Genomic DNA, 15,215 nt, shown 5'->3' on the forward strand with positions numbered 1-15,215 from the left:
AGTGGGTCTGGATGCAAAAAAAAAAAAAAAAAACTTTTTTGTTTGGATTTTTTCAAACATTTCGGTGATGAATTATTTCTGCTGTAGAATTCAGTCCTGAACATCTGAAGTCTTGATGATTTTCAGAAAAAAGTGGAGCTTTTGTTCCACAAAACTGCTTCCAAAAATAATTTTATGGAAAAATAAAAACGTTTTTTGTGTTTATATCAGTGACAACATCGAATGAAATTGGCATTAAAGGGTTAAAATAATTTGAATACTTGCATATTTGGTTGTTATCATAAGTTGATTTAATAATTAAAGTGGAAGAAATATGAACCTGAAAAGGTTTCATACTTAAGGGGAGGAAATTAAAGCGACCAGAAGGATTAAAATGAGTTTCTGTGGAAGTGTTTCAGTGTGAGCTGTGTTTGGCCAGTAAAGAGTTAAGTCTGACTGGTGTGTGATTTCCTCTTAAAACTCCTCTTCAGAAAGTCACAGTTTAACCTCCACACACTTACAAACGCTCTGATCTGAGTATCTGAATGATTTTCACCATGAGTGACGCAGGAGCAGAGGTCTTGTGGTGAAGGAGGTTTGATGCAAGAGAAACTTCCTGACAGGAAAAAAAAACCCTCCAGTTTCATCATCGTCATACTGGAACAATTCGGAAGCGCGTGAAGGTCGGAGCAGCTGATGGAGACCTCTGGACGCAGCCTCGTTTCAGCTGATACCTGATCAATCATGCTGATGTTTGAACATGAAGTTAGAGAACTGCTTTAATTCTTGGTGTGATAGATGGAGGCCAGTGGAGGCCAACTCATCATGTTCTAGAAGCAGCTGGAGATGATCTGAGCTGTCACATTATCTAGGGGGTCCAACCCCTACTAGAAGGTGGACCAGATAAAGTGGACGTAAATGTTGTAGCTGTAAATTATTACATCATACGTAGAATTTTAACGTCAGTAAACACTGAAAAATCTGTTTAAAAATCTTTATTAAAAGTTTTTGTTCTGCAGAATCAAACAAACTTTACAGAAATCTTCAGTCACATCACAGCAGCCAGAAAGTCTTAGTGAAGGAGTCATTCCAGTTAGAGCAGGAAACGCCAGAAACACCTCCTCTTCATCATCTCTCTCCTCTGTGATGCTGCGGAGGCGGGATCACTGTGGATGCCACGCCTGTGGGAGTGGACACAGGAAGGAGATGCTAGCGAACATGAAGCTGCTTCTCAAGCCTTGTTTCATATGAAAGGGGATCGAGATTAAACCTGCAGGGCTTTGGGAGGTAATAAAGCTGCGATGCCTCACATGCAAACATAAAACCTTTAAAAATCTACAAATATGCGTTTTTACCAGTTAAAAGATCTTTTTTATTTTTTGGTATGAAACATTTAACTACAACATTTACAAAAATCCTCTTTCACCATAAAATCTAAACAAGGTACAAAAGTTGCAGGAAAAATAACTTAGCTAGTTGCATATCGTCTTCATCTTCTCACCTCCAGTGTTGCTTCCTGACATCATCATCATCATCATCGTTATAGTGCTTTCTGGATGTTTGCAGGTTTCTTTCTTTTTCCACTTCAGTCATTTTTCTGTTTTTTGAGCTTCTACAGATTAAAATCCTCCTGTGTCCAGCAGGCTCATCTGTCCTGCAGCTGACGAGTAAATCTTCGTGTAAATGTGATTTTAAGACATTAACTGGATCATAAAGCGCGACATCGGCTACTAAAATGTTCGTTTGGTTATTTCCCAGATGTTTCATACAATCTCTCTTTTTTGCACCTTTTTCAGGTGGTTGGATAAAAACGTCGTCTCCCAAGAACGGCTGTAAACAACATGACAAATATTTTATTCCACTTTCCACTTATGGATTTACCATCTTTTAATCAACTTCAGTTCCCATAAAAACTACCAGATATGTGGTTATTCAAAGTATTTTAACCTTTTCAAACGTCAATTTAATTACAAGTCCAGAGTTTTATATTAGAAGAGAAAATACACATTAAACTGGGAGCTTTGGTCAGTTTAAAACCCACTAAAATGAGTTAAAATTATTCAGCTCTTTAAATAAAATGTCCATCCCATTAACCTGCAATATGGAAAATCTCATTTAGTTTTCTTTGTTTTTATAGAAAACAGTGACGTGATTCACATTTAAAGGGTTAAAAGTTTTGAAGTTGGAACAATCTGGAAAAAAAGAGTATTAATGTAATATTTTATTCCAGTTTTTGGGAGAGGAATTTTTTATCTAATTATGTGAAAAGGTGGTAAATTTGTCTTGCTGACCTTAAAGAAAAATTGAAATTTGAAGAGAAAAGCTTTCTTACCAAACATCTTCCCGTACGGGGAAACATAACCAGAACAGTTGTTAGGCTAAACTAGAAACGGTGGAAAAAATGACCTGAAAGGGTTAAAACGTCTGGCTCGGGAACTTTTCTGATCAACTCGACCTGAAAAGCTCCTTCATGTGGCGTCTGCAGATATTCTGATGTTATCCGGGCTGCAGAGATCCATTTTTAGTGAAATCAGTTATTTTCATATATATAACTTTTGGTTTTTATAGACTGGGTTGCTTGTTTCTGTCACAAGATCTGGCAACATGGGTCCCAGTAGAGAAGAAGTTGTGTGGTATTACAGAAAATAAAAATGGAGAAACCCAAGCAGCATCATCTTGTTTTGATGGATGGATGCAAACATGGCAGCTGTGCTGGAAACATGTAGACGTGAATATTTTCTGTGCAGGAAAACAACGAATATTTGTTGTGTGTTTACACAGCTGAAGAGAAAACAGACTGAGGAGCTGGTTCAGGAGACGGTTTCCTCTGATCCTGATGAAGTCGTGCAGCAGCTGCACTCACGTGGATGTTTCTGTTTTTATGTTCAGAGGCCGACACTTGGCTCTGGCTTAGCGTGCAGCAGCAGTGGTTTCCTCCGGTGGTCAGAGTGTGCGTGAATTAAGTCCAGCTCGATGGTTTGTGAAGCCACCACCAACCCCCTCAGGGACAGCCTCTGCGACGTGTGTGTATATATAAATGTGTGTGTGTTTGTGGGACTAGTGTTTGCTCGGGTCGAGCAACATTTCCAGTAAAGTGTCAGAGTGTTGCATGCTGGGACAGAATCTAAAGATGGAGGGAGAGACTGTAATTTACCAGGGAGGAGCCCCTCCATCTCTGTCCTGTTTATCTATCCACTCGCTCCTGCTGTCTCCTCCTGTCCTATTTATTCTTCATCTTGCCTTCTCCTCACCCCTCATCCCGTCTCCTCCCGCCTCGCTTGTCTTTTCCAGTGTTTTGTTCCGTAGAGCAGAAAAAAGGACATGTGATACATTCAGTCGCTGCTGCTTCTGGTCGCATCCAGTTCTGCAGAACTGCTGGCAGCAGGTTTAACGTTTTCAGTCCCGGCTCAGCGACGATCCAGCTCTTAGTGTAAGAGTCCTGCAGAGTCCTGCAGGCAAGCTTCCCAGAGTCCTGCAGGCAGGCTTCCCAGGGTCCTGCAGAGTCCTGCAGACAGGCTTCCCAGAGTCCTGCAGACAGGCTTCCCAGAGTCCTGCAGAGTCCTGCAGACAGGCTTCCCAGAGTCCTGCAGACAGGCTTCCCAGAGTCCTGCAGCCTCTGGGAATCCTTTTTTTTGGACCCTTGTGCCCTCTTAGGACATGTTTTTCTTTACTTTGCATCTCATGCCTTTTACATTCTGATGCATTTTTGACCCTGTTAAACTACAAAACATTTGATCATTTTGGGGATTTTAACCCTTTAAATGCCAGTTTAATTATTAGCAGTATTACATAAAAACATAACATGGATTATTTTCTACATAATTAACTTAAGATGGAGTTTGGTGGTGATTAGAAGATTAGAAGCTAAATTTATTTGATTGCGTTCATATTTTCATGTATCAGATACTCCTTCTGGTAGCCTTTGTGGCCAAAAATGTCCCATTCACTTCCAATAAAACTACATATTTTAATCTGAGTCATAAACTTTAAAACATTTTTTTATTGTGAGAATTTTAATTGGACATATTATTTAATATTTTATTTGGACCAGATTCAGTTGTTTTCCTGTTGGAGGCAGATGCAGGGAATTCTTGGTATTTTTACTAGTTGTTTGTGCATGCAAAATTTCTAATGCAAAAGCCGATCAGAAATTATTTCTTTCTCTCATACGAACAGTTCCATAGATAAAACTGGCAAAAATTCCTAAATCGGCCTCCAACAGGAAAACGGACGAATCTGGTGGAATCCAATAAAAGTGTTAGAAATCACTACTTCTGTTCCAATGAATGAATGGGTTCTAGACTCTAATCACCACCAAAACCCCTCCCCTATAATATTCTTCATGAAGAAATTAATTCATGTTTTTATTTAAAAATGAATAACTGATCAAATAATCAAACTGCCATTGTAAGAGTTAAAATCATAAACATGATTGAAGGTTTGGTAGCATATAGCAGGTCTGAAGTAATTTATGTAAAAAAAAAAAAGATGCTTTTAAAAGCAGTTTGTGGTGATGATCAGCAGAGGGAATAAATTAGAGGGAACTGCATCGTCCTCAGAGACCACCGTAGTGTTAATAAGGTGAGTTTTCAGCTCCTGAGGCTTCCTGAGGAAGACTCTAATCAGCCAGATTAGCTGGTGGTGTTTGTAAAAGCTGGAGATGCTTTTCCAGGACTTAGACCGAGCCCTGGCCTCATTAGAAAAACGTATTGTTGATGAGGGCAGGAGTTAGACGCAGCCGTACTCGTACCACACCGTCTGCGGGTCGTTGTTGGGGTCAGGCGAAGCCGGCGTCTTCGGACGCTCCGCTGAGCTGCACCGCACCCTGTCGCCTTCTTTCTTTGAGTGGGCGGGGTCTCCAGATCGCCCCTCCCTCAGGACGTCACTGGACTCTGAGACCTCAGCAGGTGTGGCCCGTACAGGTGTTACCATGGCGACCTCTCCTCGATGGTGGTACTGGGATGAGGGGCCGTTCCGACTGATGGGGGTCCTCCCCGCCCTGCTGTCCCGCTCCCTCTCTGCGTATCTCTCCGTCTGCAGGTTGAGGGAGGTGGAGTGGTGGATGGTTGGATTCAGGAAGCCACCATCGGTGTGCTGACCCGCCGCAAAGCGAGCAGACAGGGGCCGCTCGCGCCCGTTTGTCCCTCCCCCTTGCCGCCGAACGACCACATCTGACTGTCCGGGAGAGCCGTCGTTTCCACGGAAACTGTCTGGTCCGTTAGAGCGCAGCAGATCCGCAGAGGCCAGGCTGAAGGCTCTGCTCAGTGATTGGCCAGTTCTCTGGGTGATGGTCTGGCTCGAGGCAGGGGATTGGCCAACGGGTTGGCGGGGGGAGGGCTTCACGCTCTGTCCTGGTCTCTGATTGGATGACTGAACGGTGGGTGTGACATAGCTGGTGGGAGTCACCTGATCCCTGGCGGTGGAAGCTGAAGGGGCGGGGCTTCTGGTGAAGTAATCGGTCATCAGGTCCTCCCTACTTCCTGTTGACACCTGGACCGGGAAAAAAAGAAAGTTTAGATTAAACGTCTCAGATTTAGGAGACTACTGTGGTATTAACAGGAAACTAAATCAACATCTGCCAAATGCGGGATGAAATTAAATATGATGGTCTATGTAGAAACTGATTAGCCATGTCGGTGGGTGATGAATTAGTGAAAACCGATGACTTGGGTCATACCATTATGTGACTGAAGGAAAGGAGGCAGACGCTCTGTAGTGTAATGGTACACAACAGGTACAAAATGGCAGAGAAAGACTGTGTCGTTAGAAAAAAGCAAGGCTAGTTTATTTATAGCACAATTCACCAACAGGGGGATTCAAAGGGCTTTACAGAATACAAGAAGCATAATTTAACAATAAAAACAAGAAGAAGAACATCGGATAAAAACAGTATTAAAACATGATCAAGGTTAAAAATTCGAGCGTAAAAGGAGTCCAGATCTGGACTTTTTAATAAGAACTAGTTCCATGCAGCAGAGAACAGGTGGGTCTTTAACCTGGATCTAAATAAACTGAGTGTTTCAGCTGATCTGAGGCTTTCTGGGAGTTTGTTCCAGACATGTGGAGCATAGAAGCTGAATGCAGCTTCTCCATGTCTGGTTCTGACTCTGGAACAGATAAGAAACTGGATCCAGATGACCTGAGGGTTCTGGTAGGTTCATACTGGGTCAAGAGGTCTCTGATGTATGTTGGTCCTAGACCATTCAGAGCTTTCTAGACCAGCAGCAGAACTTTAAAGTCTATCCTCTGACGAACAGGCAGCCAGTGTAAAGACCTCAGAGCTGGACTGATGTGGTCCACTTTCTCAGTCTTAGTGAGGACTGGAGCAGCAGAGTTCTGGATCAGCTGCAGGTGTCTGACTGATGTTTTAGGTAGAACCTGTAAAAACACTGTTACAATAATCAAGCCGACTAAAGATGGAAGCTGGACTAGTTTTTCCAGGTCCTGCTGAGACATCACATCTTTTATACTTGATATGTTCTTAAGGTGATAGTAGGCTGACTTTGTGGTTCCCTTCATGTGGTTCTCAAAGTTAAGGTCTGAGTCCATCATCCAGATTCCTGGTTGGTGGTTTTTAGGTGTAGACTGAAGCTCTTAAAACTTATTTTAACCCTTCTACTCGTTGGAATGAATTAGAAAGATTTGTCCAGCACTAAATAAGCTGCGTGCACCAACGCCCAAGATGTTATGTGATGAAATCGTGATCTTGTAATTAAACAAAGGATAACTGTCTACCATTTATCGTCCCCTCCTGTCTGATTTCTTGCTTGTGTTCTGACTCTCAGATGTAAGTCGCTTTAGAGAAAAGCGTCTGCTAAATGACTGTAGAACAGAATAGAATTAAAACTAGTGACAAGCTCGCTGACTGAACCTCCTGACAGGGCAGGTGTTGAAGAGAAGACCTGCTTAAACATCCCACTCCTGTTTTCAGTTATTCACCGTTTTGTGATCACCTCCATTGAGACATTTGTGTGAACAGGAGTCGTACTCTCAAAGAAAACACCATAATGATCAGACAGGCCCACATCACACACAGTAACCTTGGAAACGTCCCTTTAAAACCAGTAAATCTAGAGTGTGTGAAAACAGTGAAGAAATTAGCTAAAACCTGAAAACAAGCAGCGTCTAGCTGCATTCGTATTAGACACTAAAAACCTCTTAAAAAGGATTCGTAACATGGCTTAAGAAATAACTGTTTTTGAAGCATCTGCAGGGTCGTTGCCGTAGCGATTGCTCTTCTTTGGATGGTTTTGGGGTCCTGAACAATGGTCGTGGTGTGGGACCTGGCCGGCCCTGCTCTGGTTGGTTTCTGATGTGGTCATAGGTGGGGTGGCTCCTGGTGTGGACGGATCCCAGAGATATCCCTTCCTCACAGCAGTGTGGAACCAGATATCAAGGACTGGGGTTTGTACTGGTGGTGAGAGGGTGGGCGGTACATGTGCTTTGTGTGTATTTTTGATGTGGTTAGGTTTTATACTCGGGTATGTAAAGACTTGTGTGTTTTTAATTAGCAAAAATAGTTTTTATTATGTAAAACTCGTTGTGCTGTTTTTGTATGAAAAGTGCTTTATAAATTGTGGAACTAATAAAGGAATCTGAATTTCCTCATATTAACCAGATTTAGTGCTTCGTGCTGACACGGACCCACACACGGAGCAGGAAGACCTCACAAACCGGATTCTGAACAATGTGGAAATGCATATTTTCTATTTAGCTGTCTGATTACTCGTTGGTCTAGAAATCTTAAAAGTCCTAATCATTCTCACCACAGGAGGAGACTGCAGGTTGCTCTCCTGTAGGAACTCCTCCAGCGTCACCATCTCGCTTCCAGGAGAAGATGGGCGTGGTTTAGTTCTGACTCCGCCTCGCTGAGGTTGGGCTCTCTGGGGTGCGTGGTCATACGGGAGGGTGGAGCTGCGTGACAGGCTCTGCTGCGATTGGTTGGGGCCGATGACATCATCACTGGAGAGGCTGGCTGACCGAACCTGTCGATCTGAAACGTCTGAGACGAAAACACGAGGATTTAATCCTGGAGATCTTTCAGAGTCTGAACATTTCAATGTGCACCTACCTCTGCCGGTGACGGGGGAGTTGGAGCTGGAAGTGTTGTGGCTGAAGTCTGCCGAGCCTGGCCGACCTCCTGTGTTACCATGGGAACCAAAGACAGAGTCAGAGCTGTTGTGGCGAGTGTCTTCATCAAACAAACCTGGAACATGAATATATGTATTTTTGACATAGTAAAAACGCTGAGATGTTTAACTTATACTTTTTCTTAAAGTGACATCTCGAACACTGTATATGTTAAGTTTATCTTCACAGATACAAAGGATTGTTTGTATAATCTTGGTCCAAAAAAAAAAAAAAACAAAAAAAAAGAGTAAATTCATCTGGAACAGAGTAGAAAATGTAAACGTTATCTTAGAAGAAAACCAGATTAATTTCAGCGAAAACCAGAAAACCAGAGGACAGCAGCGCAATTCAAATAGGAACGAGTAAAGTAATATCTGATGAGGAACTGTGCTGCAGTAAAAGGTAATATCGCAGAAAGCCATCGGCCGATGTTAATGATAGTTTTAATGGTCAGTCAGGAGGATGCAGGGATAGCTCCCACATTCACCTTAAGACCCATTTATGCTTGAAGTCAGATATACAGATGGAAGGACAGTTTCTTCCGTCTCCTACCTCGGTTAGGTGTGTAATTTGTTCCGTATTCACGGAGCTTAGCTACCTGTCGTTTGACGCAGAAGATGGAGCAATACCACCGGAAATCACTGGGGCAGTGCTGAGCAGAATAACTGACATGTGACCAGTGAAAGACACAAACCAGAGAAGAAGAGGAGGACCAGGAGGGGAACATAAAAGCAGCAGAAGAATGAAGGCGACAACTGTTGAAATTGAACGAGCTTTTTAAGAAAGGCTATGCGAGTGTTTAGGGTGTGTTGGGCGGCTCGCGGGAGTGAACACTGAACTTAACACTACCCACTAGTGGAGGAATTAAAGTAACCATGGCAACGCTAAAGACGCATGAAAGCATGAGGACGTTGACATGACAACGTTTGAAACAGATGTTGCTATTTATATATGTAAGGGAGCATAAATAGGCCTTTAGAAACACCATGAGGATCCAGAAAGAAGTGAAGCCCAAGATGATAGGAAGAGTGAATCCTTCACTATAAAACCTTCATCTCCATGGAAACCAGCAGGACCTTCATGGTTCATTTCAAACAAAGACAGAGTCATAGGAGAACACGTCAGCAGAGTTTTTAGAGCTGGAATCAAACTTTTCACCACAAACAGCAACAGTAAGACCTGGTTTCTGGTTCTGGCTGCTAGCTCCAGAGTTTCTGTCCCACCGTGATGAGACAGACGTCTCTGGAACCAGCAGAGTCTCTGCTTTCATGTGACTCCTTGTTTGTTTGGAGAAATTAGCAGAAGCTCTAAAGTGGACAGAGATGTTCTCATGGTTTCTACATTCACATAGAACTGCTGGGGTCTGAACTGTGTTTGGTTTGGATGCCGATGCTTGGTGGAGTCTTTTAGCTGAGTTTCTCCCGTCATGTTGCTATGCTACATGTTAGCATTGCTGCTTCCTGCTAGTCATGTTGCTATGCTACATGTTAGCATTGCTGCTTCCTGCTAGTCATGTTGCTATGCTACATGTTAGCATTACTGCTTCCTGCTAGTCATGTTGCTATGCTACATGTTAGCATTGCTGCTTCCTGCTAGTCATGTTGCTATGCTACATGTTAGCATTGCTGCTTCCTGCTAGTCATGTTGCTATGCTACATGTTAGCACTGCTGCTTCCTGCTAGTCATGTTGCTATGCTACATGTTAGCACTGCTGCTTCCTGGTGTCTGCTAACATTTTGACTGTAGTTTCTAATGCTGTCGTGATCAAGAGGTTAAATATGATGTAAATAACATGGCGAACCTCTGGGCCGGCGTCCAGGTCCTTGTCCCAGTCTGGAGTTGTTAGAAACCCCCAGAGAGGATGACTGATGGTTGGGTGTGGAGCTCAGGCGGATCCTCTGGGTCTGACCTGAGATTAAAAACGTATAAAACAGATTTAAACTTCAGAGAAAAGTTAGATGTCATAAAATATTTTTAATTCTTTCCTTGTGGTCAAACTTTGGTTTCTAATATCTAAACCACCACCTTGTCCTTCGTCTCCATTAACACTTTCATTGCTGCCTGCAGGGGTGCTGCTGCGATAGGTGCCCCGGCCCCTGTCCGTCAATCCTGTGGACCAATCAGAAAGCTGTGAGGTGGTCTGTATCAGTGCTGTAATGATGGCATGCAGGGACAGAAAGCACAGGATCAGGAACAGTGGGGCAGGGAGTGGTTGTGTGTGCAAGTTAAAGCCAAGCACAGTGTTGGGTGGACTTTCTGCTTCAGGCTGGAAGCTGCTGGGAAATCTGCTTTTATGTGAGTTTTTTCTATCATGGATGTTGCACGAATGCATGCAGCTGCATTCACATAGTTATCTGAAAACCCACCAGTAGAAGGTGTGAATGTCAATGCACCGACAGCTCCACCAACTCCAAATCTCAGAGGAAAAAAGAGCCAACTGTGATGGAGGAAGGAAACTTACTTTGACTTAAATCCAATATTTTATGTTTGGTCTCATCTGCTTCATTAAATATAATAGAAACTTATTTTTTTACATTTAAGGCTGCAACATATTTAACGTTGATATGGGAACATTTTAAGCAGGTGATTATAATGATGATTTGGTCTAAAAACAGCATCCATTAAAGTCTCTGAGGATCAGATGTTCAGAGGATCCAGTTTGTCTCCAAATGTGGGAAAATCATTACAAACAAAATTCCTCAAAGTAAGATTGGAAGATGGGATTTCCATATTTATTCTTCTACAGTTGGAATATCAATAAATCATTCAAGGAATCTGGAGGAATGTCAGTGTGTAAAGGACAAAGGAGCCAGTCTAAGCTGGACAAGGTGATCTCTGGTCAGACCAGTCAGTATTCCAGATCTTTCAGGGTTGATGGCGCAGGTTGGATCGGGGTTCTGTGATGGCGCAGGTCGGATCAGGGTTCCGTGATGGTGCCGGGTCGGGGTTCCGTGATGGCGTGGGGTCGGATCAGAGTTCTGCTGCCTTTTTCTTTTACTGGGAAGTCCATGCTATTTTCAACAAAATGATGAAGCACATTTTTCTACATTACAGCAGCATGACTGAGGAAGAGGAGGGTACTGGACTGATCTGCCTGCAGTTCTGAACTGAAACATCAAGGAGCCTGTACACCTGAAAACATGTTTGTTGGAAGGGTGGGACAAAATGACTTGGTATGATTAATGTTGGCACATCCTGGGAGTGTTGGGAGAAGGACTGGGAATGTTTGGAGTGGGAAAAAGTGGAACATGTTGCAGTCTGAGATGTAAAAAATGGATGAATATTAAATAAACTTTTCTCCCTTAAAAACACGTAACCTCTGTGTGGACAGGTGAGACATAGCTGCAGCAGATAGGTGGATTTCAGGCAGTGTGGTTACCATGGTAACCACAAAGAAACCGTAGCAAAGCTTAGCGAAGCAACCATCTGCCTGAAAGTGACCGAACTTTCAACAATACACAGATAATAATCAACAACAAACAACTCTGAGGACAAGCGGATGGACGGAGGCAGGACGGTTGCGCGGCAACAGAAGCATGCACACTCAACATAAACCAGGTCTACACACTACTTACTAGTAACACTGTCCGGTAACATGCGCCTGTTAGTGTTCGTGTGTGAGGTGGTGTGTGTTTGTGAGTTGATGAGTGTTTATGGGATGCTAGTGAGGATGATGATTGATGATATGAATGATGAAGAAGAAGGGGGGAGGTTAGAAAAGTCCATCGGCTGAGATTGGCGGGCTAGTGATGACGTCAGCTGTGATGTCAGAGGATGACCAAAACCGCAGCCGTCTGGTGAGAGAGAGGGAGGGGCGGGAAGAAGAGGAGGAAGAGGAGGAGGAAGAGAGGAGCTTGTCTTGACTTTTGCTGCGAAGAAAACGTAATCGTTTTGGAGCAGAAGAAGCTGGGGGGGAGAGGTGGAAGGAAGATGAGGAGGAAGATAAAATGGTGACAGTGAGTGACGTCATTGAACAGAAGTTACATCATCATCATGCAGAACCAATCAGATTAGAAACCTGAGCTGAGCTCAACTAACGACTGGTAATGGGCAGATGATACCGAGGCTTCCGAGCTTGTGTCAAAACACCATTGTCATGTGACCGATGATGTCATCATAGTGGTTCATTGGCTCATATGGTTTCAATGCAATTTAAATTGAAGATTGTTCTTTTATTTCTCTTTTCCTTTAATAACAATGCTGTGCTTCTATGCTGCTCCACTGGGCTTTTTAAACTGCCCCTTAGGAACTAATAACGTTTATTGAATTGAATTTGTTTTATTGGCTGAAATCGTCTCAATGGCAGCGACAGCTTGACAGGTTTGGTGCTATACGAGCTGTAAACACTACGTATTAACAGGGATATAAAGGCTTTATATGATGGCAAAATGAAGCTAAAATCCACGAAAACCTTGGACTTTCTCTAAACCACTGAAAGCACATGTACAACTTTTCAATGTTTGAGCTTATTGTATAACATTCTGGATTAACCACACACACACACACACACACACACACACACACAAAACTAAACCAAAAGGACGTGTCTGAACCGCGAATGGACCAGTAACTGTTCTAGTTCAATGGCGGCTTGTATCTTAACACTCTTCATCATACTCTTCACATTTGGACCTGAGACCAAGACGACGCCTGACACATTTTATCTTGCAGTGTACTCACCACTGTTAGGTTTATTCTCCATAAATTATTAAATAAATAAATAAATCTGCTTTATTCCGGTTTAAGATTCTTTTACTGACTTGGAGAGCTCTGCAGGGACAGGCACCAGCTTATATCGGAGCCATACTGTATCTCCCTGGCGGGTCCCAGGGGTCACGTGACCTGCTGCTGATGCCCCATACGACCCAGACTCTGGAACTCTTTTCCTTTGGACTTTATCGGTGGACTCTGTGGTCGCTTTTAAAGGTTAAAAACATGTCTTTTTATATCTGCTTTTTTTTTTTATTGATTTCTCTTGTTTTTACAGTGTTGGCTCTTGTGGTTTAATATCTTGAAAAGTCTGCTGCTGTTGGTGTCATTTTAAATCGGCACAAAGACAGAAAACTTTTTTTCTCTTGGCTGTGAGAGGAGGAGGAGTTTATTTGAACTGACGAACGTTTTAGTTGTTTGTTCTAATTTACTGGAGGAAATCTTTGACTTGTTTACGAGACCTTTTCAGAGACAGATTAGATGTTTTGGAAGAACCTCTTTGCTCCACCTGCAGCTTGATCTGATGGTCAGAAATCAACTATCCAATCACCTTTAAGCCATTTTTCTGGGACTACACGTCCAGTGTAAACATTCTTTATTGAAAGAGCACACATGTGTGGAAAAATTTTTCATCTTATCTCCATCAGTCAGTGTGAGTTGAGCTCAGCCTCATCAAAACAATTCAGTTCAAAACACCAGAAAACCCACAAACATTAAAGATCAATGTGCAATGAAGAAACATCATCAGTGGTTCCTTCTGTTTGCAGGTCAAACGTAGAAGTCTGAGAAATGTGCTGTTTTACTGCTTCAAGCTACAAACTGCTGCAGCAACATTTTCCTCATATCTGTAAACAGCTTTGTGCTCGCTGACCTGCAGGTCGGGAACCACTGATGGAGCTGGAAAGTGTTGGATGCTGATCAGGAAAATGTAAAAGTTTTGGTTAATCTGTCTCATGCTGGTGGAACCCGGCGGGTGAAACCAACTGGGAAGCTCTGAGTTCTGCAGATCTGTTCGTCTAAAACAAATATTCTCATGTGATCGGTGGATTTTTTTTCAATGTGTTGACACACGAAAAGTGTCAGATAAGAATCTGGGATAAATTCATTGTGTCATGTAAATGTTTTCCAGATGAGGAATTTTTTTTCCCTTTCCTTCACAGGAGTTTACTCACACACAGATGGTGTACGGTGGCCCTGAAGCTGAAATATCCCGACAAAAACATCAAAACTCCAAACAAGAAAATGCATCAACACCACAAAGGTTTGTTTGTCTTCTACGTTTATTTTTGTTTTTTTTTAGGAGAAAACTTTTTCTCTCATTGCTTGTGCTGTTCGAAGAGATGTCATGAGAGGAGATGGTTGGTTGTTTTCATTGTGACTAAGATTTGATTTAAGCTGCTGGATCACCATGGTAACTAATGTTAAACAAATCAGCTGATCCAGGTCAGATAAATAACCTGTAAAAAAGTTAAATCTCTGCTCAGCAACATGTTTTCTGCTGCCACGCATCTTTAAATTTTAAAGATGGTCAATGCCGCCCTCTACAGGAGAAACAGGGAAGTGTATCTTACTAAAATCATGCCCAATTTTTGTTGTTAAACAATAAAACAAGAATTCATTAATAAGTTATTATAATATCTGAGAAATAATAATAATTATTGATCTAAACACTCTTCTAGTGTATCTTGGTCTGTAAAGAGGAAACCAGACACTTTTTTTCCTGAAATCATGGTGAAATCTGCAGGTGTGTGTGCTGCTGTCATGTGTGTTTACCTCTGCTGATGGGTGTCAGAACTGGACTCTGTGGTCCCAGACTGGGGCTGGTGATGTGGTTGTTATGGTTACTATAAGCGTGGTCTTGTGAGTCACTTAATGCCCGCTGTGTCGGGGGAGGCGGAGTCTCAGGTGGCAGGAGAGGGGGCGTGGCAGGTAGGGGGATGTCCGGGACGCTCTTGGCTCGCTCTCGGTCCACCTCCTTGTCTCTGTCGCCGCCTCGCTCCCGGCTGCTCTCCTTTCTGGGTTTTATCAGTTTGGCTAAAGCTTTGGCTCCGGCCCACTGACTCCTCCTGACAGACGACATGTTCACCAAACATTAACATCCTGAGCAGCATTCAGCCAATCACTGCTGTCCTACAACAGCTGATGTACATTTTACATCTTTGTCTTTCATCAGACACTACAGTGTTTTAAGTAAAAGTGTGTAAAAAACTGAAATATATACTTCTGAAAACCGTTAATTGAAGACATTTCTTGTAAAAACTGAGTGCGGTTGACTGAACTTCAGTCTTTCGTAAAAAATGTGACGGCCCGTCATCAGAACTGGATCTCTGGCATCAAGAAATCCTTCTAAAACAAACCTGAGACAGTTTAACAAACATTTAAATGGAGAAACTCTG

The 15,215-nt window shown here is 42.7% G+C and overlaps 1 protein-coding gene and 1 long non-coding RNA gene across 5 annotated transcripts in view; one reads left to right on the forward strand and one right to left on the reverse strand.

The window, feature by feature from the left end:
• The window catches only part of LOC121630900, a 31,179-nt gene that overhangs the window by 5,553 nt on the left and 10,411 nt on the right, over positions 1–15,215 (forward strand). The window contains exon 2 of the long non-coding RNA XR_006008616.1: positions 13,980–14,080. This is a non-coding gene — a long non-coding RNA (uncharacterized LOC121630900). The remainder of the gene's footprint in view (positions 1–13,979; positions 14,081–15,215) is intronic.
• ccdc88c (coiled-coil domain containing 88C) overlaps positions 974–15,215 on the reverse strand; it is a 56,398-nt gene continuing 42,156 nt past the window's right edge. The window contains exons 26-31 of one of the 4 annotated variants that reach the window (XM_041971436.1): positions 14,593–14,885; positions 10,135–10,260; positions 9,911–10,018; positions 8,051–8,119; positions 7,746–7,981; positions 974–5,469 (exon numbers count right to left, since the gene is read on the reverse strand). In XM_041971436.1, coding sequence (XP_041827370.1) covers positions 4,708–5,469; positions 7,746–7,981; positions 8,051–8,119; positions 9,911–10,018; positions 10,135–10,260; positions 14,593–14,885 — 1,594 coding nt within the window. In that variant the 3' untranslated portion in view covers positions 974–4,707. Of the gene's footprint in view, positions 5,470–7,745; positions 7,982–8,050; positions 8,186–9,910; positions 10,019–10,134; positions 10,261–11,700; positions 12,016–14,592; positions 14,886–15,215 lie in introns of those variants that run through there. The other 3 variants (XM_041971433.1, XM_041971432.1, XM_041971437.1) reach the window with 3 other exon arrangements.

The sequence above is a fragment of the Melanotaenia boesemani genome, chromosome 20 (genome assembly GCF_017639745.1).
Source record: "Melanotaenia boesemani isolate fMelBoe1 chromosome 20, fMelBoe1.pri, whole genome shotgun sequence".
Classification (NCBI taxonomy): Eukaryota; Metazoa; Chordata; class Actinopteri; order Atheriniformes; family Melanotaeniidae; genus Melanotaenia; species Melanotaenia boesemani.